This window comes from Muntiacus reevesi, chromosome 22 (genome assembly GCF_963930625.1).
Source record: "Muntiacus reevesi chromosome 22, mMunRee1.1, whole genome shotgun sequence".
In the NCBI taxonomy this organism is placed as follows: Eukaryota; Metazoa; Chordata; class Mammalia; order Artiodactyla; family Cervidae; genus Muntiacus; species Muntiacus reevesi.
The window spans coordinates 46428327-46456045 of NC_089270.1; the positions used below are offsets into that span (position 1 = coordinate 46428327).

The 27719-nt window shown below is 41.5% G+C and overlaps 1 protein-coding gene across 1 annotated transcript; it reads left to right on the forward strand.

The window, feature by feature from the left end:
• Positions 1 to 121: 121 nt before the first annotated feature.
• On the forward strand, positions 122 to 27719 carry LRRC66 (leucine rich repeat containing 66). The gene is made up of 4 exons (XM_065914319.1): positions 122 to 614; positions 12138 to 12307; positions 22254 to 22443; positions 24091 to 27719. The coding sequence occupies exons 1-4, from the start codon at positions 122 to 124 to the stop codon at positions 25806 to 25808; spliced, it is 2571 nt and encodes an 856-aa protein (XP_065770391.1). The 3' UTR covers positions 25809 to 27719.

Here is a 27719-nt window from a genome sequence, read left to right on the forward strand (position 1 = left end):
AAATTGACAATCAAGGCAAGATAACTTTGCTTAGTCTTAAATTGAAAATTAAATGTTCTGCTTATTTGCTGTTTGTACATAAGTCATTTTGAATAAGTCAGTTTTTCTTTCTCCAGGCATTATGAAAAACCTGTGTTTCCGAGTGATTGCCATGGTTATAGGTCTTTATTTTACTGGCACAATGACAAACCCATCAAGAAGAAGCAGTATTTTATTCAATTCCAAGTGCCAATGGAATGGATATCTTACAACAAATTGTTCTTTTGCTCGAAAGCATGAAATACCTGTGGACATATCACAGATAGCACCCACGGTGGATGAAAGTTCCAATTTCTTTAGGGTTCTCTTACAAACTCACATGAAAAAAGAATGGAACATAAAACACCTGGACCTTAGTAACAATCTCATATCAAAAATAACCTTAAGCTCTCTTGAACATTTTCATGCTTTGGAAATACTAAACCTCAGCAACAACGCCATTCACTCAGTATTATTGGATCTACCCAGTTTTAAGTCTTCATGGGTGAAACGCCACAGAGGCAGCTTGAGAAATCGGCTTCCATTTCTAAAGTTGCTTACTCTTCAACGAAATAAACTCAACTACATTCCCAAGGGTAAGTACAATTTTAAAAGATGGACCAAGAAACCACGAGTATTTGGAGAGCTAATGTGCATGCTTAGTTGCTCAGTCACGTCCGACCCTAGCGACCCTTTGACTGTACCCGACCAGGCTCCCCTGTACATGGGATTTTTCAGGCAAAAATGCTGGAGTGGATTACCATTTACTTCTCCAGAGAATCTTCCCGACCCAGGGATCAAGCCTGTGTCTCCTATGTCTCATGCATTACAGGCAGATTCTTTACCCACTGAGTCATAATGTTTTGTGTCAGTAAGAATTCCAGGTTTGTTTTCAGTTTCAGGAAAACAGCTGAAAGTACAGCAATTTGGTCAGAGTAAATATAATAAGAGGCCTTCCCTGGTGGTTCATACGGTAGACTCTGCCTGCAGTGCAGGAGACCCTGGTTCTATCCCTGAGTCAGGAAGACACCCTGGAGAAGGAAATGGCAACCCACTGCAGTATTTTTGCCTGGAAAATCCCATGGATGAAGTGTGGAGGGCTACAGTCCATGGGGTCACAAAGAGTCAGACACGACTGAGTGACTAATTTTTTCACTTTCGCTTTTCAAATATAATAAAAGGAGTTTCTTATGAGAATTTTAAGTTTATAATATGTGGAATTTAAAGTCAATGTAATTTAATCTCCTGTTGCCATAACTTAAATTGATATTATATGAATTTGTCAAGAGATACTAATAATAGAAAGTATTTAAGTGCTAAATAATAATGCATTATTTTAAATTACCTAATTTGATTTATGTATATTTGTTACTAATTAGCATTGAGAAATAACTAGTTCAGATACTTTTAATATGTAACAATTCAAATTAAATGTTGCCATATTTATAACTTTTGTTTTTACAGAATACATTTTACATCTACTTATCTAGTTCTCCTCCAAATGTAGACTATATATATGCTAATAGTATATGTAAATTCTTATTATTAAATCAAAATTTGAACTCATCAGAACACATATCGTCCTATTTTATAATAAATATTCATCCATGCTGATACTCAGTAATCTACATGTTGGAGTTCTTCAACTCCACTGTTTTTATTTAGAAAATATATATATTAATACTAATAATAATGTTTTATATTTTTATATTTTATAATAGTAATGATGTTTTATTTAGAAAATCAGATTTGTAAGCCACAGCTTCCTTTTTTAATTCAGGAAAGCTGAATTTCCTTTCCCTATTTGTTTTCAGTCTCAGTCACTATTGCTAAGTACTTACTTTATATTAGACCCTATGGTGGCGCTAGTGGCAAAGAACCTGCCTGCCAGTGCAGGAGATGCAAGAGACATGAGTTCAGTCCCTGGGTCAGGAAGATCCCTGGAGGAGGGCAGGGCAGTGCACTCTAGTATTCTTGCCTGGAGAATCCCATGAACAGAGGAGCGTGGCAGTTCATAGGGCTGCACAGAGTCAGACATGCCTGGGACAACTTAGCACACATGCATGCACATGCTAAGAAAATGTAAGGATATTTTCATTTTTCTCCATCTCAAATTATATATAGTTTTTCTCATTTTCAGTTCTTTAATTTCATGTTTTTATCTTTTTATTTATTCATTTATTTTTTGCTCTTTCACCAGTTTCTGGTCCTGTTGTAAGCATAGTTGTGACAATAATAGCCTGGCAGGTGAAGGGACAACTGCTCCAGTCCCCACATCAGCAGAATTGTGTGAGGACAGGAGTCTTCTCTACCCGACCTTTTCCATAGAAGCAGCGTGTAGTATTTTCAGTGCACAGTGTAAAATAATTGCATTTTATGATTTTTATTATATTCTTATTGTAAAAGAAATGCCTATTATTTGTAGAATATTAGAAATTAAAGAAAAATTTAAAGGGAAACATTAAAGTCCCTCATGTAATATATATTCTTCAACTTTATTCTTTATGCCTACCTATATATTTTTCTTTCAAAATTGTATCCTACTTCCCATATGTCATAACATAATTTTATATCACCGAATATTTTGAACATCATACATAATTAAGCAATCTCATAAATATTTTAAGTAGTCAAATAATTTTCATATATGTTAGTTGCTCAGTTGTGTCCAGTTCTTTGCAACCCCATGGACTGTAGCCCACCAGGCTCCTCTGTCCATGAGATTCTCTAGGCAAGAATCTTGGAGTGGGTAGCCATTCCCTTCTCCAGGAGATCTTCCCAACTCAGGGATAGAACCTGTGTCTCGTGCACTGGAAGGCAGATTCTTTACATCTGAGCCACCAGGGAAGCCCCAGTTTTCATATATACATATAATCAGTTCAGTTAAATAGCATTTAGATTCTTTCCATTTTGTTTGCTATAACTTTTTGATGAACATCATTAAAGCTACACATACTCACATGATATAGCAGTGTTTCCTAACTAATGTGTTAAATGTGAATCTCAACCCACAAATACAGGTTAAGTTTATAATTCAGCAGAATTTCTAATTCTGAGCCCCCATTCTGCTAACATCAGTTAGGGTGGGACGGAGAGATAGTGACAGTTAACCTCAGTCTTTCAGGGACTTTCATTTGTCTTTTCCTAGATTTGTACCACAGCTCTAGAATCTTATACGCCAACAAGGCATCAAAGTGTGTGTGTGTGTGTGTGTGCACGTGCACACATGCTCATATATGTATCCCTTACCCCTTCTAGCCAGAGAACATTTCTTTTCAGTTCTTCAGTTTGGAGGAAATTCTTACCTGCTTTTGTTTCTTCACAATCGTCTATCTAGATCTAGAAATTCCTTTCCTGTAAAGACTTAGGCCTTTGGTAAACAAAAGCCAAAAAGACATGTTTGCACCTCTGCTTTCTGCCTTATGATGTACCTTCAGGGGCTCCTGTCTAGCTGCTGCGTGCGGGCTTCTCACTGCGGTGACTTCTTTTCTGTGGCGCACAGGCTCTAGGCATGCGGGCTTCAGCAGTTGCAGCACTCAGGCTCAGTAGCTGAGACTTGCAGGCCTCAGAGCTCGGGCTCAGTAGTTGCAGCACGTGGGCTTAGTTGCTCCGCGGCACGTGGAATCTTCCCCAACCAGGGATCCAACCTATGTCCCCTGCATTAGCAGCTGGATTCTTTCCACTGTGCCACCAGCGAGGGCCTCCCCTGGAACAATTAACACAGATCTTTTACCTTCTGCTTGAATGGAGAGAAAGGAAATAAGGGAAAGAGATAGGCAAAAGATTAATGTGTCAAAATATTAGCCCACCACAACAGTAAATAGAAAAATGCTGACAGACTCCTTAAGGCAGATGAATTCCCCAGAGCTCACTGGTGGTTAGGATGAATACATTTCATTTAAAGACCAAATATCCCTATAAAATGCAGATACAGTCCTATCTTCTTTTCTCAAGTTAAACTTTTGCTTCCCAAAATATCAGAAAATATGTTAAAAACTTCCAAAAGAGGGGGGAAAACATATGAAATGAGCAAATCCTGTATCTGAAATTCTATTTAATAATAGAATTCTAGCATATAGAACTATGGAGAGATGAATAAAACAGATCAATGATGGAAGGCCAATGTAAGCCCTAAATCTAATTGGTTATACTTGAGTTCTTTTATCCATAGCATTTTGTGATTTGAAGTGTTTTTCTGTAATCATCATATACTTTTAGTTTTTACTAGGTTGAGTCCCCTCTAGCATACCTTCCCATTCATCATTCTGTGACTATGGCTAGGTAACAATAAATTTGTTTTTATCTAAATCTCGTTATCTTTTAAAATGTTAAATAGTTATTGCAGTAGATGTGATCCTAGCCCACTCTAATTCATAATTATAATCCATAAGCAGAGAATCATTTGTATCTAACTGTTTATATAGGTAAATAGTTAGACTTACAGTGATCAATACAAAGAAATAGAGGAAAATAATAGAATGGGAAATACTAGAGATCTCGTCAAGAAAATTAGTGATACCAAGGGAACATTTCATGCAAAGATGGGCACAATAAAGGACAAAAAAGGTATGGACCTAACAGAAGCAGAAGATATTTAGAAGAAGTGACAGGAATACCCAGAACTATACAAAAAAAGATCTTCATGACCAAGATAACCACAGTGGTGTGATCACTCACCTAGAGCCAAACATCCTGGAATGCAAAGTCAAGTGGGCTTTAGGAAGCATCACTACAAACAAAGCTAGTGGATGTGATGAAATTCCAGCTGAGCTATTTCAAATCCTAAAAGATGATGCTGTGAAAGTGCTGCACTCAATAAGCCAGCAAATTTGGGAAACTCAGCAGTGGCCACAGGACTGGAAAAGGTGAGTTTTCATTCCAGTCCCAAAGAAAGGCAATGCCAAAGAATGTTCAAACTACCGCACAATTGCACTCATCTCACATGCTAGCAAAGTAATGCTCAAAATTCTCCAAACCAGGCTTCAACAGTACGTGAACTGTGAACTTACAGATGTTCAAGCTGGATTTAGAAAGGGCAGAGGAACCAGAGATCAAATTGCCAACATCTGTTGGGTCATCAGAAAAGCAAGAGTTCCAGAAAAACATCAACTTCTGCTTTATTGACTATACCAAAGCCTTTGACTGTGTGGATCACAACAAACTGTGGAAAATTCTGAAAGAGATGGGAATACCAGACCACCTGACCTGCCTCCTGAGAAATCTGTATGCAGGTCAAGAAGCAACAGTTAGAACTGGACATGGAATAATAGACTGGTTTCAAATCAGGAAAGAAGTACATCAAGGCTGTATATTGTCACCCTGCTTATTTAACTTCTATGCAGAGTACATCATGAGAAACACTGGACTGGATGAAGCACAAGCTGGAATCAAGATTGTTGGGAGATATATCAATAACCTCAGATACACAGATGACACCACCCTTATGGCAGAAAGCAAAGAAGAGCTAAAGAGCCTCTTGATGAAAGTAAAAGAGGAGAGTGAAAAAGTTGGTGTAAAGTTCAACATTCAGAAAACTAAGATCTTGGTATCTGGTCCTGTCACTTCATGGCGAATAGATGGGGAAACAGTGGAAACAGTGACAGACTTTTTTTGGGGGGGGGGGGGCTCCAAAATCATGGCGATGGTGACTGCAGCCATGAAATTAAAAGATGCTCCTTGGAAGAAAAGCTATGACCAACCTAGACAGCATGTTAAAAAGCAGAGACATTACTTTGCTAACAAAGGTCCATCTAGTCAAAACTATAGTTTTTCCAGTAGTCATGTACAGATGTGATAGTTGGACTATAAAGAAAGCTGAGCACCAAAGAATTGATACTTTTGAAATGTGGTGTTCAAGAAGGCTCTTGAGAGTCTCTTGGACTGAAAGGAGATCCAACCAGTCCATCCTAAAGGACATCAGTCCTGAATATTCATTGGAAGGACTAATGTTGAAACTGAAACTTCAATACTTTGACCACCTGATGCAAAGAACTGACTCATTGGAAAAGACCCTGATGCTGGGAAAGATTGAAGGCGGGAGAAGAAGGGGATGACAGAGGATGAGATGGTTGGATGGCATCACCATCAAAATGGACATGAGTTTGAGCAAGCTTCGGGAGTTGCTGATGGACAGGGAAGCCTGGCATGCAGCAGTCCATGGGGTCACAAAGAGCTGGACTCGACTGAGCCACTGAACTGAACTGATTTACATAGGTGTTTGCTCTCATCTCAATTGACGATTAATTAGAGATAATCTCAGCACCAATCAAACAGTTGGCCTGTGGCACATGTGTACCTTTATAAATCATGTTTGACATGTCTTAAAATTGTGACAGTTCATAGAGGCAGTGAAAGGTTGCTTTGACTCCAGAGAGTCCACTTTTGGAAGGGTAAAAGATCATATTGACTAACCCAATGTCAGCTGACTTCCTGTCTTGACACTGACCAGCTGTGTTGTTACCAAAAAGCTTCATGTTGGAAAAATACCCAGAGGAGGTACTGGCCTATGTAATTTACAAAACAGAAGCCAACCGTGAATTTAACCTTAATGATCACTTCACCTTCTTCCCGTATTTTGGGAGTATAGCATTAACAATGGAAAAATCAGTTTAAAAAAATAGAAATCCTGGGAACCAGTCTCCAGTTACACTATCCCACTTACATCAAGAAGTATCTTGGGAGTGCCCAAGAGTACCTGAAGATGTATCAGGACAAACGTCTTACTGGGTTTCCAGTCAGGCTGACAGACCAGATGTGACAACCTCACATTAACACACTAAATTCCAGAATCCAAGAGATAAGTATGTTATCACTGAGGCGAAATAGTACCTGATTTTTGAAACTGGTGGAGAAGGAAAAAAATGTAACCAGTGTATTGTTGAAAAAAAGAAGCAGGTTGTATTCTTTTCATTTGTAGGATATTAAACCTTTCATCCTGATTGCTCCTTGGATTATGGAAATACCAATAACCAATGTTCTCAAAACCAATACAGGTTCAAAAGTAACAACATGAATATATGTCATTAAGCTAAGAGGGCAAGGTTTATGGCTCACCCGTGTAAATTTGACCATATTAAGGGCTGATTTTATGAATCAAATATGTTATCCAGGACCATTCCAGACTCTAGTCCAATTCTTAATACTCTTTGAACTTGAAGCCATAAACTTTATGTTATCGGATTATCACATTTGGAAGAGCGTTTAGGAAGTTCAGAGTCCGAAGAAATGTTTCTAAGATAGTGTAATGTCTGGACATACCCTCTGTAGCCTTTTCTCTAATAGACACTGAGATAATTTCTTGGAAATAATAAAACTGTCTCTGGCCATTTAAATGCAAAGGCTAATCAAATTCTTGCCTCCTGTGGCCTAAGTGATCATCAGAAGACAGTTTAATAAATAATCCCTTCTCCACAAAATTGCCTCCATATTTTTCTCCCAACATTCAACTCTCTTTAAATGTGCTCTCTGATAACCAGTCCCCACCCAGTAATGCACCTCACAACCTCTTTCACTCACCTGAATGTCCTTCAACACTGATTTCACCATGTAGTTTATAAAAGAACATACTTCCCTTTATTGAGAAACACAGTCAAGGGTCTTGGAAGAGTTTACCCAAATTCCCCAACTCCATCTTGAGAGACACCCAAACGAAAAGATCATTTGTAGAACTTCACCAGTTCTCTTAGTAGCGTTAAAACTTGATTCTCTAAAAGTAGAAGTGAAGAGGAAATCTTCATGTGGAAGGAATAACTGAACATCACAGTCTTAATTCCCATGTGCAAAAGTTATCTTCTTGTGGATCTTAGCTGAATATTATGAAGGAAGTCAAATAAAAAGTTTTACAACTGTCCGTGTTCAAAAGCCACCCCGCCCCCCCATCCCCAAACATGCTTGGGCATGGTCTGGTTCCACTCTGCCAGTTTGTATTTATCAACCCAAACTCTCAGTCCATCCCTCTCCCTTGCCCCTCTCCCTTGACAACCACAAGTCTGCTCTCTGTATCTGTGAGCCTGCTTTGGTTTTGTAGGTAGGGTCGTATGTGCTATCATATGTGGCCTTACTCTCTGCTTTATCTTTTGTACTCCTTGGTGGTGGTTTTGTCACTGTCGTGCCCAGCTCTTGCAGCCCCATGGACTGTAGCCTGCTAGGTTCCTCTGTCCATGGGATTTTCCAGGCAAAAATACTGGAGTGGGTTGCCATTTCCTTCTCCAGGGAATTTTCCCAACCCAGGGATCAAACTCCAGTGTCCTGCACTGCAGGCAGATTCTTTACCAACTGACCTACCAGGGAAGCACCGTGTATTACTCTACTTGTTTATTGACCTTAAGCAAGTCACTTAACCTAGAAAAGCCTCCTGGTTCTTACCTTTAACTAGAGATAGTGATATATATAAAGGTTGATGTGAGGCTTAGAGAGAGCATTTGTAAAAACTGTAACAGAGTGATGATATACATAAAATATCTTTCCTTCTACCTCATACAGAACAGGTGTGCCAAAATATTAGTTCTCCCTTAGGGCCATTTGATCATCCTGAGTATCTAATTCTCTTTCCCATCCCAGTTCTTGCTACTGTACCTTACAAGGTCCCTTAGTGGTAGCAGCTAAAATGACCCTCAGTTGCTAACTGCCCCACCCTCCAATTTTATTTCAAAACTCAAATAGCTGGAGTGTTTGTTTGGCCTGGAGTTATTCCTGCTACAGACAGCTTCCGCAGAGCTGGCAGAGGACGTTTGCTGAGAGCAGCCTCCCTGCCTCCTGCCAGCCACATGTGGCAGCTGCACCCGTATGGCCTTGCTCTGCAGGGGGACACACTGGGCATGCCATAGGATGCCTTAGTACCAAGGTCAAAGCGTCTCTGCTTGCAGAGCGGGCACATCAGCCTGCAGAGCTGGCTCAGATGAGACTGTGATTTTTTTTTTTTTTGGTCGTTTGTTTTTTTTTAATGAAGTGTAGTTGACTTACAATGTTGTACTAATTTCTGCAGAGTGATTCAGTTATACACACACACATATATATGTATATTCTTCTTTTATATTCTTTTCCAGTATGGTTTGTCATAGGATATTGAATATAGTTCCCTGTGCTATATACAGTATGACCTTGTTGTTTATCCATCCTAAAGCTAATAATTTGCATCTACCAACCCCAAACTCCCAGTCCATCCCTCTTCTCTCCCCACTCTCAACTTAGCAACCACAAGTCTGTTCTCCCGGTCCATGAGTCTGTGTCTGTTTTGTAATAGGTTCATTTGTGCCATATTTTAGATTCCACATATTGTATTTATGTGTCTCTGTCTGACTTACTTCACTTATGATAATTTCTAGGTCCATCCACGTTGCTGCCAATGGCATTGTTTCATCCTTTTTTATGGTTGTGTGGTATCCCATTGTATGCACGTACCACATCTTCTCTATCTTCATCTGTTGATGGATCATTTACGTTGTTTGCCTGCTTTTGCTCTTTTGACGGTGCTGCTATGAGCATAACTGTGCATGTATTGTTTGAATTATAGTTCTGTCTGAGTATATTCCCAGAAGTAGGATTGCTGGATCATATGATCATTCTGTTTTTATAAACTATTATTATTTTGTCTTACTTGATTGTTTTCCTTGGTTTCTACATTTTCTCACTTCTCTGATTAAATTTGCTGTTTGGAACTTGGGGAAGGCCCAGGAGGCTAAAGCTTTTCTATTCAGATGAGAGGTCAGGAACACAGGGCCCTGTCTCTGAGAAGGCCCCACAAGGTCCCGCTGCATTTCAAATCCACGGTTAGAGGTGGAGGTTTCAACACCCCCTATCAATTGATAGGTGTGGTTTCCCTCATCACTGAACTCCTGGGGTACTTATTCAATTTGATTAAGCACTAGATATAGTAGCAACCATGAGCTTACATCCCTACACAGGCCAGGAAATCTCATGAAAACGTTAAGAAGCTCCTTCATCTAAGTTTTTGTGTGGCATTTTTTCCTCAAGACCCATATGTCTGCATATAAAAACATATAGGGATATTCATTCCACAAAGAAACAGGTTTCCCCAGAGATTACATTCACAACATTTAACAGACGGCCTTCACCGGGGTTCCCAAGTTGGAAGCCTCCCGGCTGTATTGATGGAGTAGAATCTTTCTGGGGGAGGGAGGGGGGAGGGAGGATGCAGTCAGTCCAGTGCCCAGGGCAGTGCATACAAGGGCTCAGCAGCAGCTGCTCATGAGCCAGTATGGACGTGTTTCTCATGTTGTATTCTTAAATATTCAGCATGTGCCCGCTGAATATTAACCTTGGCGGTCTCTCATTGTTCTAAGCATGAGGGCTTCTTGACCTGTTCCTTGTCTTCCTATTTTTGATAGAGACATCTTATTCATCTATAAGCACATGTCCCATCCAAAGCAGGCAGCCTTCATTCAGCTCCAGCCAAATGTTTTGTGCCATTTGAGACTTCCAGGTTTTCAAGAAAAGTTAGAAATGTACATATTTGTATTGAATCTTTAATGTTGGCTCCACGACTTGTAAATTTCTGTGCAGGTCAACCACTGTGACCTCTAGCCTGTGGAGTGTATATCATACAACAGGCCTTACAAGTGTTCACAAAGATGTGAATTCTGCCCTGAAGGGACCAATCATCTGATGGAGAGACTGACAACCAGAGATGGTTTTATTGGTGGGGGTGTAACTGCGTTGTGTAACGAATCGCTCTTTCCCTTGTGTGTGCTTTATCACGTGACCCGGCACGAGGGTTCTATGCTGTCGCCGTCCCCAGCACCAAGTGCCCTGCTTGTTATATTCTGACTGGGTTGTCGTCCTTGTGATCTCTTGCTCAGTCTGTAAGCTGAAATGAAGATGTGAGGGCATAGATGTGAAGCCATTTCAATTAAGTCATTGTCTGTCAGCATAATCAGTCTTATAGTAAGTACTCTGCAGACAGTAGGCAAGAAATAAACCCTTCTGGAATCGAACCAACATGATCTGCTACGTAGAGGTTTGTTAAAGACACAGACTACATGTGAGAACAGAGCAGAAGGAAATGTAAAAATGCAGGGCTTCCTTGTGAGACTCATATGGAAAATCAAATTTGGAAGACTGCTATGGCTAGCACCTCATTCTCAACGTTTATCTTCAGTGCCAAATGGTTACTTCTGGAATCAAGTGAAATACAAAGGCAGAGGCCAACACTCAATTAGATGATTTTGCCAGAAAGTAAAATATCTAGCTGTAATACATTACCTAATATAAGAATTTCTAGAAAACACTTATCAACAATAAGTAGTTAAAAGATATAACTACAAAATAGAATAATAATAACTGAAAAGGGGAAGAACTCATCCATGTATATGAAGCATCAAAACAACTTTTTTCTCTATATCCATAGCAAGATCATCCCAGTTTTACCCACAAGTCATTCAAATAAGCAAGTATTATAATTATCTCATTCAATCCAGGTTAAATTTTTTTACTGGTGCTCTTATAAAATTAGCATGTGCATGCATACTAAGTAGCTTCAGTGGTGTTGGTCTCTTTGTGACCCTGAAAACAATAGCCTGCCAGGCTCCTCTGTCCATGGGATTCTCCAGGCAAGAATATTGGAGTGGGTTGCCATCCCCTCTTCCAGGGGATCTCCACCCAGGGACTGAACCCACATCTCTTATGTCTGTTGCACTGGCAAGCAGGTTCTTTACCTCTAGCACCACCTGGGAAGCCCCCAAATTAGCACAATCTCATATAAAGAAAGAATTCAAAGTGTATAAAATAAAAGCATAGTTTCGCCTTTCTTCACCACCCTGCTCCAAAGTGTAAATACAGCTGGTACCTTAGTTCATCTCTTTCCAGGCCTTCTTCTCTGCTCTCTCAAAACATATGTATCTGGTTCTTCTTTTGCAAAAACATTAGAATTATACTCCATACTTTTCTGAAAATTAACATTTACCTTCTTGTTCAGTCAGTTCATATTGGTCTACCCCATTCTCTTTTAAGGCTACACGGTATTTATAGTATTGATAGACTATCCTTTGTTTGCCTGTTTCTCTGTTGTGAACCATTTAAGTTGTATCCAGTTTTCTACCATTATAAACAATGCTACAGTAAATATCAGATTTATATTTCAATCTGCTTTTTAATTGTAACAGGACTATGGAAACTGAAGTCATTACAGAGTTTGGATCTGTCATTCAACAGGATATCACAAATTGATTTGTCTGATTTTCATAACTGCCTGCAACTGGAAAACCTTCATTTAAAGAGCAACAGGATATTCAGAATTCATCCAGAAGCCTTCAAGGACCTAAAAAAATTACAGGTTAGAAAATAAAGTTTATAACATCTCAAATATGTGGACCTACAGGCAACTATATTAGAAGAATATTTTCATTGAAGAGTTTCTACATGCCCAGTAGTACTGGCTACTAATCAAAAAATATAAGTCTATTTTAAGATTCCCCTTAAAAAGTTGAAGTCTCTCTCTTGCCTCAAAACTCCAAGGCCTCAGTAGTGGACATGAATTTTATTTGAACATTAATACTCAGCAGCGAGAATAGGCACATTATTTTTCCTAAGTCAAATTAAACCCAGCTCCAAGCTTTCACTTACCAATTGGCAAGAAAATGAATCTCAGTTATTAGCAAGGCTTCCTCCCTAAACTACAAGGTCAGTCAAATATCCTGGTGTTTCATGCAGTTTGGGATGCTATGGGCCTGTATGGGCTCTTCACCCATTGGGCCCAGGACCACAGGAATCTCAGAAGGCCAGTGACCCTGGTGCCTCCGCACCAAAACTGGACACAAAATAATACAAACAATAATGATACCAACATATGCTTGCATCGCACATACCACATGCCACATCAGAGCGGTGTTGGGGGGACCAGTGTCACACTGTAGAGCCCTGCTGCCTGTCTCTTGGGCACCCTGCAGTGCATCTCACCAAGGTCCTGACATGCTGACAGCTGTGAGTGTGAGAACTCCTGGAGCCCTGCCCTAGTTCTGACAGCTCTAGCCCTTTCTCCTCCAGGCCCCTTTCTCCCACCTCCCCTCTTTGGGAAGATACTGTAAAGTCTCTCCTCAGTGTTCCTTCAGAAATACCAACGTGGCCTGCAGTGTGACACCCAGAGATGCCTTGTGCTGTGCTTCGTCGCTCAGCCGTGTCCAACTCTTTGTGACCCCGTGGACTGCAGCCCACCAGGCTCCTCTGTCCATGGGGCTTCTCCAGGCAGGAATACTGGAGCGAGTTGTCATGACCTCCTCCAGGGGATCTTCCCCACCCAGGGATCGAACCCAGGTCTCCCACATTGCAGGCAGATTCTTTACTGTCTGAGCCACAGGGAAGCCCAGAGATGGCTTAGGAGCAGCCTAAGCCCCTGTGCCTGCGACCTGCACCGCATACCCCCTTTCTTTACATAGACCACCATCATCCAATAAAAACAACGTGAGCCACATAGGCAATTTTAGATGTTCTTGGTAACTAGATTTAAGAAGTAAAAATAAGCAGGTAAATTTAATTTTAGTAATATGTTTTGTAACCTAGTATACTCAAATACTATCTCTTAGAATGGAGTCAATATAAAAATTATTAAAATATTTGGAATACAGTCAGTCCTTTATAAACATAGACTACACATAGAAATTCTCAAGTGGCCAGGATGCCCTACTCCTTTAACATACAAATGTGATTGGCCCCTGCCTGCACCTCCAGGTTCATTTCAAGCCACACTCCTCTTGCTAACTGCTTTCCTGCCCAGCTTTCACCCCAAGCCCTCCCATCATGCTAACCCTTTTGCCTGAAAGCGTGAACTCTTACTAATCCTTCCAACATCACTTCCTCAAGGAAGCCTTCCCTGGGTCTCTAGATTGAATTCATTCCCTTTATACATATTTAATAGGATATGATTTTTCCTTATTGTACATATGGAGGCTGAAATTATTTCATTTTAGGTATGGTTAACTGTTAATGCTTGTGTCCCTATAATCCTTCTACCAGGTGCAGAGCTCTTTGAGAACATATGGGTGTGTGTGTTGAGTCGCTAAGTCATGTCCGACTCTATTGTGACCCATGCCAGGCTTCTCTGTCTCTGGGATTTCCCAGGCAAGAATACTGGAGTAGGTTGCCATTTCCTTCTCCAGGGGATCTTCCCGGCCCAAGGGTTTGAACCTGTGTCTCCTGCATTGCATGCAGATTCTTTACCACTGAGCCCCTTTGAGGACATACATTATGTCTATTTTGTTTTCTAGTGCTTAACATCTGTCCAGTACATACCATGTATTTGCGAACTCTTGGTGAATAAACAAAGGAATGAATGGATAGATGATGATCATGCATATGTGTATAAGTTATCTATTGCTGTGTAACAAATTACTGCAAACTTAGCCATCTAAAACTACACACATGTATTTATCTCACCTTCTGTGGATCAGCAATCCAGGCAAGGCTTGGCTGGGGCCTCTGCTGAACGTGTCTCAAGAGATTGCAGTCAAGATGTTGGCCAAGGCTAGAGTCTCACCTGAAGGCCCAGCTGAGGAATGATTCACTTCCAAGCCCACGTGGTTATTGGCAGGATTCAGTTCCGCCTGGGCTATCACGCTGAAGGCTCAGTTCCTTCCTGGCTGTCAGAGTCAGCCTGCGCTTCTTTCTGTGCCATGTGGGCTTCCACGCAGCAGGACACGGCATGGCAGCTGGCTTCAGCGCCCAGAGGAGAAAGCCTGCTTGCAAGAACATTACAGGCTCACGGAATGTGATCATGGGAGAGAGATCTCACTGCTTTCAGCATAGTCTATTTGTTAGAAGCAAAGCAACACAAACAACAAATATTAAAAGCAACAAGGGAAAAACTACAAATAACACACAAGGGGATTCCCATAAGGATAACAGCTGACCTTTCAATAGAAACTCTTCAGGCGAGAAGGGAATGGCAGGACATACTTAAAGTAATGAAAGAGAATAACCTACAACCCAGATCACTGTACCCAGCAAGGATCTCATTCAGATATGAAGGAGAATTCAAAAGCTTTACAGACAAGCAAAAGCTGAGACAATTCAGCACCACCAAACCAGCTCTTCAACAAATGCTAAAGGATCTTCTCTAGACAGGAAATGCAGAAAGGTTGTATAAACGCAAACCCAAAACAACAAAGTAAATGGCAACGGGTCCACACCTATTAATAATTACCTTAAATTTAAATGGGTTGAATGCCCCAACCAAAAGACAAAGACTGGCTAAATGGATATAAAAACAAGACCCCTACATATGCTGTCTACAAGAGACCCACCTCAAAATAATGGACACATACAGACTGAAAGTGAAGGGCTGGAAAAAAGATATTCCACGCAAATGGAGACCAAAAGAAAGCAGGAGTCGCAATACTCATATCAGATAAAATAGACTTTGCAATAAAGGCCATGAAAAGAGACAAAGAAGGACACTACATAATGATCAAAGGATCAATCGAAGAAGATATAACAATTATAAATATATATGCACCCAAAATAGGAGCACCGCAATATGTAAGGCAAATGCTAACAAGTATGAAAGGGGAAATTAACAAGAACACAATAATAGTGGGAGACTTTACTCCCACTCACACCTATGGATAGATCAACTAAACAGAAAATTAACAAGGAAACACAAACTTTAAATGACGCAATGGACCAGCTAGACCTAATTGATATCTATAGGACTTTTCACCCCAAAAAAATCAACTTCACCTTTTTCTCAAGTGCACACGGAACCTTATCCAGAATAGATCACATCCTAGGCCATAAATCTAGCCTTGGTAAATTCAAAAAAATTGAAATCATTCCAGTCATCTTTTCTGACCACAATGCAGTAAGATTAGATCTCAATTACAGGGGAAAAAAACTATTAAAAATTCCAACATATGGAGGCTAAATAACACACTTCTGAATAACCAACAAACCATAGAAGAAATCAAAAAAAGAAATCAAAATATGCATAGAAACAAATGAAAATGAAAACACAACAACCCAAAACCTATGGGACACTGTAAAAGCAGCGCTAAGGGGAAGGTTCATAGCAATACAGGCTTACCTCAAGAAACAAGAAAAAAAGTCAAATAAATAACCTAACTCTACACCTAAAGCAACTAGAGAAGGAAGAAGTGAAGAACCCCAGGGTAAGTAGAAGGAAAGAAATCTTGAAAATTAGGGCAGAAATAAATGCAAAAGAAACAAAAGAGACCATAGCAAAAATCAACAAAGCTAAAAGCTGTTTTTTTTTGAAAAGATAAATAAAATTGACAGACTGTTAGCCAGACTCATCAAGAAACAAAGGGAGAAGAATCAAATCAACAAAATTAGAAATGAAAATGGAGAGATCACAACAGACAATGAAGAAATACAAAGGATCATAAGAGACTACTACCAGCAGCTCTATGCCAATAAAATGGACAACTTGGATGAAATGGACAAATTCTTAGAAAAGTATAACTTTCCAAAACTGAACCAGGAAGAAATAGAAGATCTTAACAGACCCATCACAAGCACGGAAATCGAAACTGTAATCAGAAATCTTCCAGCAAACAAAAGCCCAGGACCAGATGGCTTCACAGCTGAATTCTACCAAAAATTTAGAGAAGAGCTAACACCTATCTTACTCAAACTCTTCCAGAAAATTGCAGAAGAAGGTAAACTTCCAAACTCATTCTATGAGGCCACCATCACCCTAATACCAAAACCAGACAAAGATGCCACAAAAAAAGAAAACTACAGGCCAATATCACTGATGAACATAGATGCAAAAATCCTTAACAAAATTCTAGCAAACAGAATCCAACAACATATTAAAAAGATCATACATCATGACCAAGTGGGCTTTATCCCAGGAATGCAAGGATTCTTTAATATCCACAAATCAACCAATGTAATACACCACATTAACAAATTGAAAGATAAAAACCATATGATTATCTCAATAGATGCAGGAAAAGTCTTTGACAAAATTCAACATTCATTTATGATATAAACCCTCCAGAAAGCAGGAATAGAAGAAACATACCTCAACATAATAAAAGCTATATATACAAACCCACAGCAAACATTATCCTCAATGGTGAAAAACTGAAAGCATTTCCCCTAAAGTCAGGAACAAGGCAAGGGTATCCACTCTCACCACTACTGTTCAACGTAGTTTTGGAAGTTTTGGCCACAGAAATCAGAGCAGAAAAAGAAATAAAGGAATCCAGATAGGAAAAGAAGTAAAACTCTCACTGTTTGCAGATGACATGATCCTCTACATAGAAAACCCTAAAGACTCCACCAGAAAATTACTAGAGCTAATTAATGAATATAGTAAAGTTGCAGGATATAAAATTAACACACAGAAATCCCTTGCATTCCTATACACTCCACAATGAGAAAACAGAAATTAAGGAAACAATACCATTCACCATTGCAATGAAAAGAATAAAATACTTAGGAATATATCTACCTAAAGAAACAAAAGATCTATATATAGAAAACTATAAAAACACTGATGAAAGAAATCAAAGAGGACACAAATAGATGGAGAAATATACCATGTTCATGGATTGGAAGAATCAATATTGTGAAAATGACTGTACTATCCAAAGCAATCTATAGATTCAATGCAATCCCTATCAAGCTACCAATGGTATTTTTTACAGAACTAGAACAAATAATTTCACAATTTTTATGGAAATACAAAAAACCTCGAATAGCCAAAGCTATTGGCTATCTTGAGAAAGAAGAATGGAACTGGAGGAATCAACCTGCCTGACTTCAGTCTCTACTACAAAGCTACAGTCATCAAGACAGTATGGTACTGGCATAAAGACAGAAATATAGATCAATGGAACAGAATAGAAAGCCCAGAGATAAATCCACAAACCTATGGACACCTTATCTTTGACAACGGAGGCAAGAATGTACAATGGAGGAAAGACAACCTCTTTAACAAGTGGTGCTGGGAAAACTGGTCAACCACTTGTAAAAGAATGAAACTAGAACACTTTCTAATACCATACACAAAAATAAACTCAAAATGGATTAAAGATCTAAATGTAAGACCAGAAACTATAAAACTCCTAGAGGAGAACATAAGCAAAACACTCTCCGACATAAATCACAGCAAGATCCTCTAGGACCCACCTCCCAGAATATTGGAAATAAAAGCAAAAATACACAAATGGGACCTAATGAAACTTAAAAGCTTTTGCACGACAAAGGAAACTATAAGCAAAGTGAAAAGACAGCCTTCAGAATGGGAGAAATTAATAGGAAATGAAGCAACAGGCAAAGAATTAATCTCAAAAATATACAAGCAACTCCTGCAGCTCAATTCCAGAAAAATAAGCGACCCAATCAAAAAATGGGCCAAAGAACTAAAAGACATTTCTCCAAAGAAGACTTACAGATGACTAACAAGCACATGAAAAGGTGCTCAACATCACTCATTATTAGAGAAATCCAATCAAAACCACAATGAGGTACCATTACACGCCAGTCAGAATGGCTGCTATCCAAAAGTCTACAAGCAATAAACGCTGGAGAGGGTGTGGAGAAAAGGGAACCCTCTTACACTGTTGGTAAGAATGCAAACTAGTACAGCCACTATGGAGAACAGTGTGGAGATTCCTTAAAAAACTGGATATAGAACTGCCATATGACCTAGCAATCCCACTCCTGGGCATACACACCAAGGAATCCAGATCTGAAAGAGACACGTGCACCCCAGTGTTCATCGCAGCACTGTTTATAATAGCCAGGACATGGAAGCAACCTAGATGCCCATCAGCAGACGAATGGATAAGGAAGCTGTGGTACATATACACCATGGAATATTACTCAGGCACTGAAAATAATTCATTTGAATCAGTTCTAATGAGATGGATGAAACTGGAGCCCATTATACAGAGTGAAGTAAGCCAGAAAGAAAAACATCAATACAATATACTAACACATATATATGGAATTTAGAAAGATGGTAACAATAACCCTGTATGCAAGACAGAAAAAGAGACACAGATGTATAGAACAGACTTTTGGACTCTGTGGGAGAAGGTGAGGGTGAGATGATCTGAGAGAATAGCATTGGAACATGTATATATTATCAAGTGTGAAACAGATCACCAGCCCAGGTTGGATGTATGAGACAAGTGCTGAGGGCTGGTGCACTGGGATGACCCAGAGGGATGGGATGGAGAGAGAGGTGGGAGGGGGGATCGGGATGGGGAACACATGTAAATCCATGGCAGATTCATGTCAATGTATGGCAAAAACCACTATAATATTGTAATTAGCCTCCAACTAATATAAATAAAGGAAAAAATAAATAAACTATGTACATTTGTGATATTTTACATAGATTTTGTCTGTATGAAGCATTAACATTTATAATAAACTTAAAAGATATATTTTCCAAAAAAAGAAGAAACAAAGCAGAGGTCTCTCCTCTCCCCCTCCAAGGGGAGGCGATGACTCAAAGGATGTGAATGTGGGGAAAGTTTTCTGGGGATCTGCCTGCCATAGTAGTTATCAGAGCAGATGAGAAAGTCTACCTAACTTGGCAGCACTCCACAATTCACCACAGAAATGTTGTCAGATTGCCTGGGAACCTCACTTAGTATGTTATACACTGATGATGTGTGTGTGTGTGAGTGTCTGTCATTTCAGTCATGTTCTACCCTTTGTGACCCCATGAACTGTAGCCCGCCAGGCTCCTCTGTCCATGAAGATTCTCCAGGCAAGAATACTGGAGTCACTTGCCATGCCCTCCTCCAGGGGATTTTCCCAACCCAGGGATTGAACTCACATCTCGTGCATCTCCTGCATTGCAGGCAGATTCTTTTACCACTGACCCACCAAGGAAGCCCATGCTGATTATATTTATATATATAATTTCCCTATGCCTGTTTTATTTCATGTGCATTTTTATTGTGCTTATAAATAAAAGTCTTCTGCAGCTCACAGGTAATAGATGCTACAGGCAGACCAAAAAATAAGCCCAAGAATGTTTAAATCATCTGTAATTCTAAATTACCTGAGTTGCCCAGAATCATGCAATTTCTCCTTCTCTCTTATCCCTTCTGCATGTTCAGCAATAACTCTAAAAACTGGTTTGGGGACATGATGAGAATCTTTGGTACCAGAAAGCTGAATATTAAAATGGATGCTGTTTTTTTCCCCAGATGATATATTTAATACTTGCACTATATTATGTGTCTTCCCATGTGGGAATCTTTTCAGAAGCCAGATAGATTTTTAAAGCATAAATCCATCCTCATGTTTAGATAGAATGAAAATGTTTCATTGGCATTTCAAATTAGCCTTCCTTTTTGCATGCCATTCTTCCTAGCATAGTGATTTGTTACCAACATTACACGCTTCTCCCAATCTCTCTACAATATAATGTACATTCCTTTCAAATGATGGTGAATGGTCACTTCTTTAGCCAAATTGGTCTATTCTGTTTTCATCTTTTCTCAGAAATTACCCCTCTTGAATCACTTTATTAGCTTTCTGTCCTCTTTTCTGTTTTGATTTCAGTTTCATGATTTGTAACATAATAGCTGCTAGGATGAAAAAGCAGATGTGCACGAAGAAGAAAATACCCACCAGAACATGAGGATATTTCACCTGTTGATGAGAAGTGTGTACAGAGAAAGCCACTGATCCTAGGTGAGGCCAGGCCAAAGCAAAGTTGTTTTGTGTATGTCTTCCAAATCTCATTTCCTATTTTTGACAACCTTCCTTTAAGAGTTAAGAGGGCTTGGTTACTCACCAATGCAAAGGTCCCCTTCACTGCTGAGTATTGGTTATGGTGTTGTTTGAGTGTTTGAGTCAGCTTTTCTTAAGAATTTATATAACCTAAGATGCCAGTGCTGCTTTTTCCCTGATGTTTATTAAACAATTGACCTGAATTACATTCAGACTTTCTGGTTTTTATCCATGGCCCTCTTTTTACTTTTCAGCAAAGTTGGCATTTATGATTTGCTTTCAAATCCCATGATCCCACTCTGGTGCCTCACTCTCCAGGCCTCCTCTGCCCAGTCCTTCACTTCAGGGCAGTGAGAGCTCAGGCTCCAAGAGGCTGTATTCTGGAATAGAAGGCACCCAGCTGCAGAGGCAGATCAGACTTTAACTCTGCCATTACTCCATTATTTTCTGAGCATGTGGGTACCAAGTTCTAGGACTAGGGACTATGTGGGATATACTGTGACCTCGTCCAGTTTTCTCCTTTGTAAAAAGGGTGAGATGACAAAGCTGTTTGGAGGATCAGAGATACGGCATGTAAAGCACCCAGTGAAATGCCTGGTACACAGCAGCAATGCTCTGTAGACAGCAGCGAGAGCTACACCTGACTCTGCTTCCCCTGCCCCATAACTCCGCTGCCAGATCCACCTTCGGCAGATCCTGCTCTGTGTTTCTAGAATCACTGGGTCCCTTTTGTTCCCTTTTGTTTCATATGAGACTAGGAAAAGCAGTCATTTTGTGTATACTGTGTAGCTGTGGATGCAGAGAAATGTACTGCCTTTAAGATAAGGTAGCATCTTATCTTCACACCTGATGTGAAAGAGCAGACTCATTGGAAATGACCCTGATGCTGGGAAAGATAGAAGGCAAAAAGAGAAGGGACAGCAGTGGATAAGATGGTTAGATAGCATCATCAACTCAGGGCACAAATTTGAGCAAACTCTGGGAGATAGTGGAACCTGGAGTGCTGCAGTTCATGGGGTCACAAAGAATCAGACACAACTAAGCGACTGAACAACAACATTTAAAATAATACTTGATGCAAAAGAATTCTCTTTGCTCCTTCTGTTCAACCACAGTTGTTCTGGACTCTATCCTCCAATACTTTCTGCCACTTTCAAGATTATAGGGCTTCTAGACATTCTAAACCTGGTACCTAATTCCAAATCTTGATAAGAATTGGGAGTCTAGGTTATATCTAGCAGTGCAAATCACAACTCTTAGGAAAAAAGGAAGGGAAAGTGATTGGGCTTCTAATGAAGGCTCCGGACTTAAAGATTTCCCATATATTTAATCTTCAGAACAACCCTGGGAAGTAGACTCATTGAGAGTTGACAGTTTGCTGAGTCTCACAGAGTTCTTAGGGGCAGAGCAGAGATTTAAACCCAGTGGTCTCTGACTCTGAAATCAGTGGGTAATTCATATTGCTTCCATAGAGATGTAGACCGTATCTGTAACTCATTTGTCTCCAAATGTCTTTATTCACAGACTGTCCTAAATTTCTGTGTTTTTTTCTTGAGCAGATGGTAGACCTCAGCAACAATGCGCTGACAGCCATCCTGCCAGTGGTAGTCATGGCTCTAGAACTTCCCCACCTGGAGGCTGACCTGGCTGATAACCCATGGCAGTGTGACTACAGCCTGGCAGTCTTCCAAAATGTTATTTCTGAGTCCTGGAGGAAAAGGTGGAATGCTATTTGCAGTGAGTCCTTAGGTAAGTCAGTAGTACCTCTCCTCTCAGAAGTGGTTCCATTTAAACAGAAAAAAAAGTACACAAAACATTTAGTGACACTTGAAACAATGACAGCCACCTCAGGAGCAAGAGTGCATTAGTCATCGTTGGGCTATATCACAGAACAATTGTTGGTACCTGTTTTCCTCAATTCATGAACAATTTTCTTCACATGGTCAGGAACCACTGGATTTGGTCAAAACCAGAAATTTCACAAAGAGAGAATGTTTCTCTACAACCCCCAGATGTCATATTTTTATCCAAAAGAGTAACAAAATAATCAAGGAACTTCTAAAACTTGAACCATAATGATTTAAGATACTTGCTACCCCTCTGAAGATATAAACAAAACACACAAATTTCAAAAGTATATTTTTCTTCACTTTTTTATCTGTCACTCTCCCAAACTGCTAAAATATGTGACTGGATTTGAATATTCTGGAAAGGGTTTTTTTTTTTTTTTTTTCCCACTAATAACTATCAGGCTTCTCTGGTGGCTCAGCAGTAAAGAATCCGCCTGCCAATGCTGGAGATGTGGGTTCGATCCCTGGGTTGGGAAGATCCCCTGGAGAAGGAAGTGGCAGCCCAGTTCAGTATTCTTGCCTGGGAAATCCCATGGACAGAGGAGCCTGGCAACTACAGTCCATGAGGTTGCAAAGAGTCAGACACAACTAAGCACTGTTGTCATGAACTATCTTGGCTAAATCTAAAATCAAACTCCTAACTGGGGAAAAAGAGAGAAATGGATTTCTCTCTCTCTCTCTCTCTTTTTTTTTAATGAGTTCTGGCCTCTGTTCTATTCAGGACTGCTATTGAGTAGAGACATGGCCATGCTTAACGGGTTTAGGAGAAATCCATAATGATAAGAGAAGTCTTGATGGTGTCAGCCACACTTGTTTCATCACTCTGTAAAAGCCACACACCAGCCTTCCGAGTGTGAAGGGCAGAATGTCAGGAACCAATAGAAAAACCTGAATATTTTTGCTGTTTACCAGCACTGAGGAAGGTGAGGAGATGATATAACAAACACAGGTGGGGCCAAGGCAGATTTTGCAGGGGGCTGATAGAATGTCCTTACAGATGTGCAGTAAGTAGGTAAGGATGTGGAGAGAGGAGGGGCAATGTGACTGTACCCACAGCCTGGCTTCCCTCCTCCTGTGGGCAGGAGTCAGTCAGGAAGCCTCAGAAACAGCCTCTGGGCCTTGGAGCCTCAGACCCGAGCCTGAGAGCCTCCTGTAAATGTGCACGGAGCCTTACACACACTATTGGCATCAGACAACCAACCAATCAATCAGCCAGTAAAACTGCTAATCATATAAAACAGATTTTAAATCTAGCTAGATAAGGACCGAGGCTTCCCTGGTGGCTCAGTGGTAAAGAATCTGCCTGCAAGTCAGGAGATGTACGTTTGATCCCTGGGTCAGGAAGATCCCCTGGAGGAGGGCATGGCAACCCACTCTAGTATTCTTGCCTGGTGAATCTCATGGACAGAGGAGCCTAGCGGGCTACAGTCCATGGGGTTGCAAAGAGTAGGACAGGACTGAAGTGCCTGTGCACCCACACAGGGAGATAAAGGACTGAGGGCTCACAGATGCTTTTAAATCACTGGAGTCTCATTCCCATTCTTAGGGAAGGAGGATGCACACCGGTGGACCCTCACAAGCAGAGTGTCCAGAGAGACTCGCCTTCCTCACGCTGATCTGAATCATATGGAAACCAACATAGGGAGCAAAGCTGAGAGGGCCCCGGAAGTGCGCTATTCCATGCTGGAGAAGGACACTGCAGGCTCTGATGTTGGCGACAGGCCGAGACAGCTGCTAAAACGGGTTAGGAGGGCCGAGGATGTGCACGCTGCTGGCAGAAAGGAAGACTCTTCCCAGGACCTGGTCCTGGCCGTCTGCCTGTCGGTGTTCATCACGTTCTTCGTGGCTTTCTGCCTGGGGGCTTTTGCGAGGCCTTATGTGGACAGACTGTGGCAACAGAGATGCCGGAAAAAAAGTCCAGGTTCAGCGTCAGGGAACGTGTATTCAAACCAGGCCTTCTACGGTGAAATCGAAGGTGCGGTAAACGTACAGCAGCCGAGGATGGATCTGCGCCAAACTGTCCACCATCTAAACCTCTATGAGGACCAGGCCCCACACGCCGCTGTGGTTCCTGCAAGAACAGTGGCACCGAGCAGAAGGGAGGCTGGCGGCCGGCAGGACAGGGAACAACGCGGGGTCCCCACTGGGGCAGAAAGTGGGATGGATAAGGTGCCCCCAAATCACAGTGCAGCCCGGCGCGTTCTCTATGGACTGCCAAACGCCCGTGACACCCAACTCACGTCGGCGGGATGGGACCACATCTACAGGAATGATGTTCCTGGAGAAGGCAGCTACGACACTGTGGCCAGGCAAGTTTCCCTCGGTGAGCATTCAGTGGGCATCCCTGCAGTGGCTGCCGGAATGCAGACCAGCCCTGGCTCAGACCGTAAGGATTCCAATGAACTAGGCCCACCCCGCCCCAGGGAAACGACAGCGCCTCTCTGCCAAAGGCCAGCGCGCACACAGGCGCTGAGCCCTGGGGCAGAGAGCAGAGGGGCTCCCCCACACCTCCCTTCGGGGTTTTCTAAGGAGAACGGGCAGAGCCCACAGCAGCAGAGCCTCCAGGATGCCCGTGCTGAGGGACAACCTCCCGCCCACCACGAAGCGGCCGCGCTCAGCGACGCGGGAGACCCGTCCCCACTCGGCGTCCCTCCAGGATGCGGCGGGGACCTGCCAGTGACTCCGACTTACCAGGAGCCCACGCAGAAGCACACTCCTGACGCTCAGTACGAGGTGGACTCTGACTCCGATTCTGAGGAAGGGTCTTTATTTACTCTGAGTTCAACAAGTTCAGAAGACTGGAGAAATGTGGCGGAAGAGGAGGCAGGTGGGGAGCAGAGCCCGAGAGCCGGGGAGCCCCCTGGGGACCAGATCTGTGAGAGGAGGGACAGTGTCAGGCCGTTGGACAGTCCTGAGAACAACACCGCCTTCCAGAAGACTCTGCGGAAATGTGAAAATCAGGAAGGTCATTTTGGGAAAACTGTCACTTCTGACCCAGACTCTCATTTGTGCGAGACTCATCTGGAAGGTGCCTTTAACGTCAGTAAATATGAGGATTCCTTGCCCCAGTCATCAGGCAGCAGTGTGAGCAGTGAGGAGGTCCCAGGCATGTCCATTTACAATTACATCTCAGCTCTTCAACCCAGCGCAGTGGAATGGCAGTACTCGCTCAGAGACTTGGAATTTGCAGATGTGGATGCTGTACCGCAAACACCACCGTGCTCTGCCAAAGTTTCCTCAGATCCTGACAGGTGTCTGTCGTGAAGGAGACGCAGATGTTTGTAAAGAACTTTATGTTCAAGGAATAGACACAGCTCAAAACAGTATTTCTTCCAAGGTCACTGCAGGGCAGAACTTGAGAACCTCACAACAAGATTTTGAAGAGGACGACAAGAATGGACACTGACGCAAATGAGGGGTGTGTATGTCCTCTTGGGGACAATGATTCCAGAAAGGTTATAAGTGAAACACCATTTGTGAAGGGGTAGGGGGCCAGGAGGGGTATTTGGAAGATGGTTTCAAGAGCCAGGTAACACTATTACAAGTGCTTCCAGATAAAGCCAGCTCACTGAACACATAGGAGCACTTCAGTGATAAAGACTGGGGTCGGCACTCAAAGCTGAATCAATGAACTAGATTCTCTAAATTCTTCTCTATGTTTAGTTAATTCTAATATAAAACTGCCATTCACAAGACATGGGTCATTTAGGTAGGGAAGCATTGAGATACCTAAACATCAAAGGTTCCAATTAAATTTTACACTAAAATTTAACGCTGATGGTATTGCAGTTAGAAAAAAGGTGATTCCAATTTTTATACTCAAATGCAGACCCAGAGAAACCTGATGGGAGTTAGCTGTCCATGTGAGGACCAGATCTGCTGTGACAAACACAAGGATGTTCAACCTGAAAATCAAAGGGGATTCAAATAACATTTTTAGTGCATATTCAAGCACTTAGATGGAGCTCCTGAGGAGATTTTAATGAATTTTGCACAAAGAACAGCATAGCTTTTTGGAGTTTGATTAGAAAACTACAAAACCGGAGGGATTCAGAGCAATTCTAAATATTTGTTTAAAAAATGTTAATGGAGACTCCATTTTGTAGAACAAAGTGTAAATTAAAAGTTAATTTTCAGGAAGAACATTTATGTTTCTTATAAAAGAAAAACGTACTCCACCATTCTGTTTGCCTGGTAAATATCTATGCTGTTGTCATTTTTGGCTATGTCTGGCTTGGTCCCAGACCCTCTTGTCTTCTCTGTTTCCTTTCCCAGAGTAAGCTTGTTCCCTGAGTTACTTGTCATGGCTTTTAATTGTTATTTTCTGCTTCTGTAACTCCAGCTCTGAAATCTTTCTGGAGCTTTAAACTCATATCCAGCTGCCTGTTGGATATCCCCAGAGGCAGTTCAGTCTAAGCATGTCCAAAGTGAAACGCAGTAGCAGCCCCTAATCCTCTCCATCACCACCCCCAGTCTGATCCTCCATTTCACTATCTGCCCCGTTGCTCCATCCAGGAACCTGGGGGTCTTCCTCTCCTTGCTGCCCACATCTGATTGTTTTCATTGAGTACAATCACTTCTAGCCCCTCGATATCTGTCGAGTCTGTTCTATGCTCTCTGTCCACACAGCCCCAGCTCCAGTGCTCACCTTGACCCTGCCCCAGGTCTGTGATGACAGCACACGGACTGGTTTCTTCAGCACTGGTCCTCTGCGCCTTTATCGTTCCCTCACTGCCGCCAGGGGGCGGCTCCTAAAACCCAAGAGTGATCACATGGCCCCCAGTCTTTGTGGATGCAGCCTTTTAGGGTTTTTTTTTTTTTTCTTAATAGCACCACGTAACTCCCTGTCTCCAGACCTTTGTCCACATCGCATCTGCCTGCAATGTTCTTTCCAATCCCACCCAACAACCTCACCACCAAACAAGCCCCCCTTTAAGCTCAATAGGCCCTACCTGAGTCTCAGCCTTAACTGTCACTTCTTCATGGAAGCCTTCCTGGACCCCTAGACTCAGTTGGATTTTCCTGTTGCAAACTCTCATCACACAAGCATTGTCCTTCACAAGGAGAGCTTATCGCAAGTAAAGTTGAATAATTATTTGTGTGATGGTTGATTTACTGTCCGTCTGCCTCTTCTATACTCTTATCTCCACAAGAACAACAATGTGTCTTGTCTCC

What these genes read in the sequence shown, in the direction of transcription:
- LRRC66 (XM_065914319.1), top strand. Translation starts at nt 122, where the DNA reads ATGAAAAACCTGTGTTTCCGAGTGATTGCCATGGTTATAGGTCTTTAT. An exon ending in ACTCAACTACATTCCCAAGG is followed by an intron (nt 615 to 12,137) that starts GTAAGTACAATT and finishes TAATTGTAACAG; the next exon opens with GACTATGGAAACTGAAGTCA. An exon ending in AGGACCTAAAAAAATTACAG is followed by an intron (nt 12,308 to 22,253) that starts GTTAGAAAATAA and finishes TTTCTTGAGCAG; the next exon opens with ATGGTAGACCTCAGCAACAA.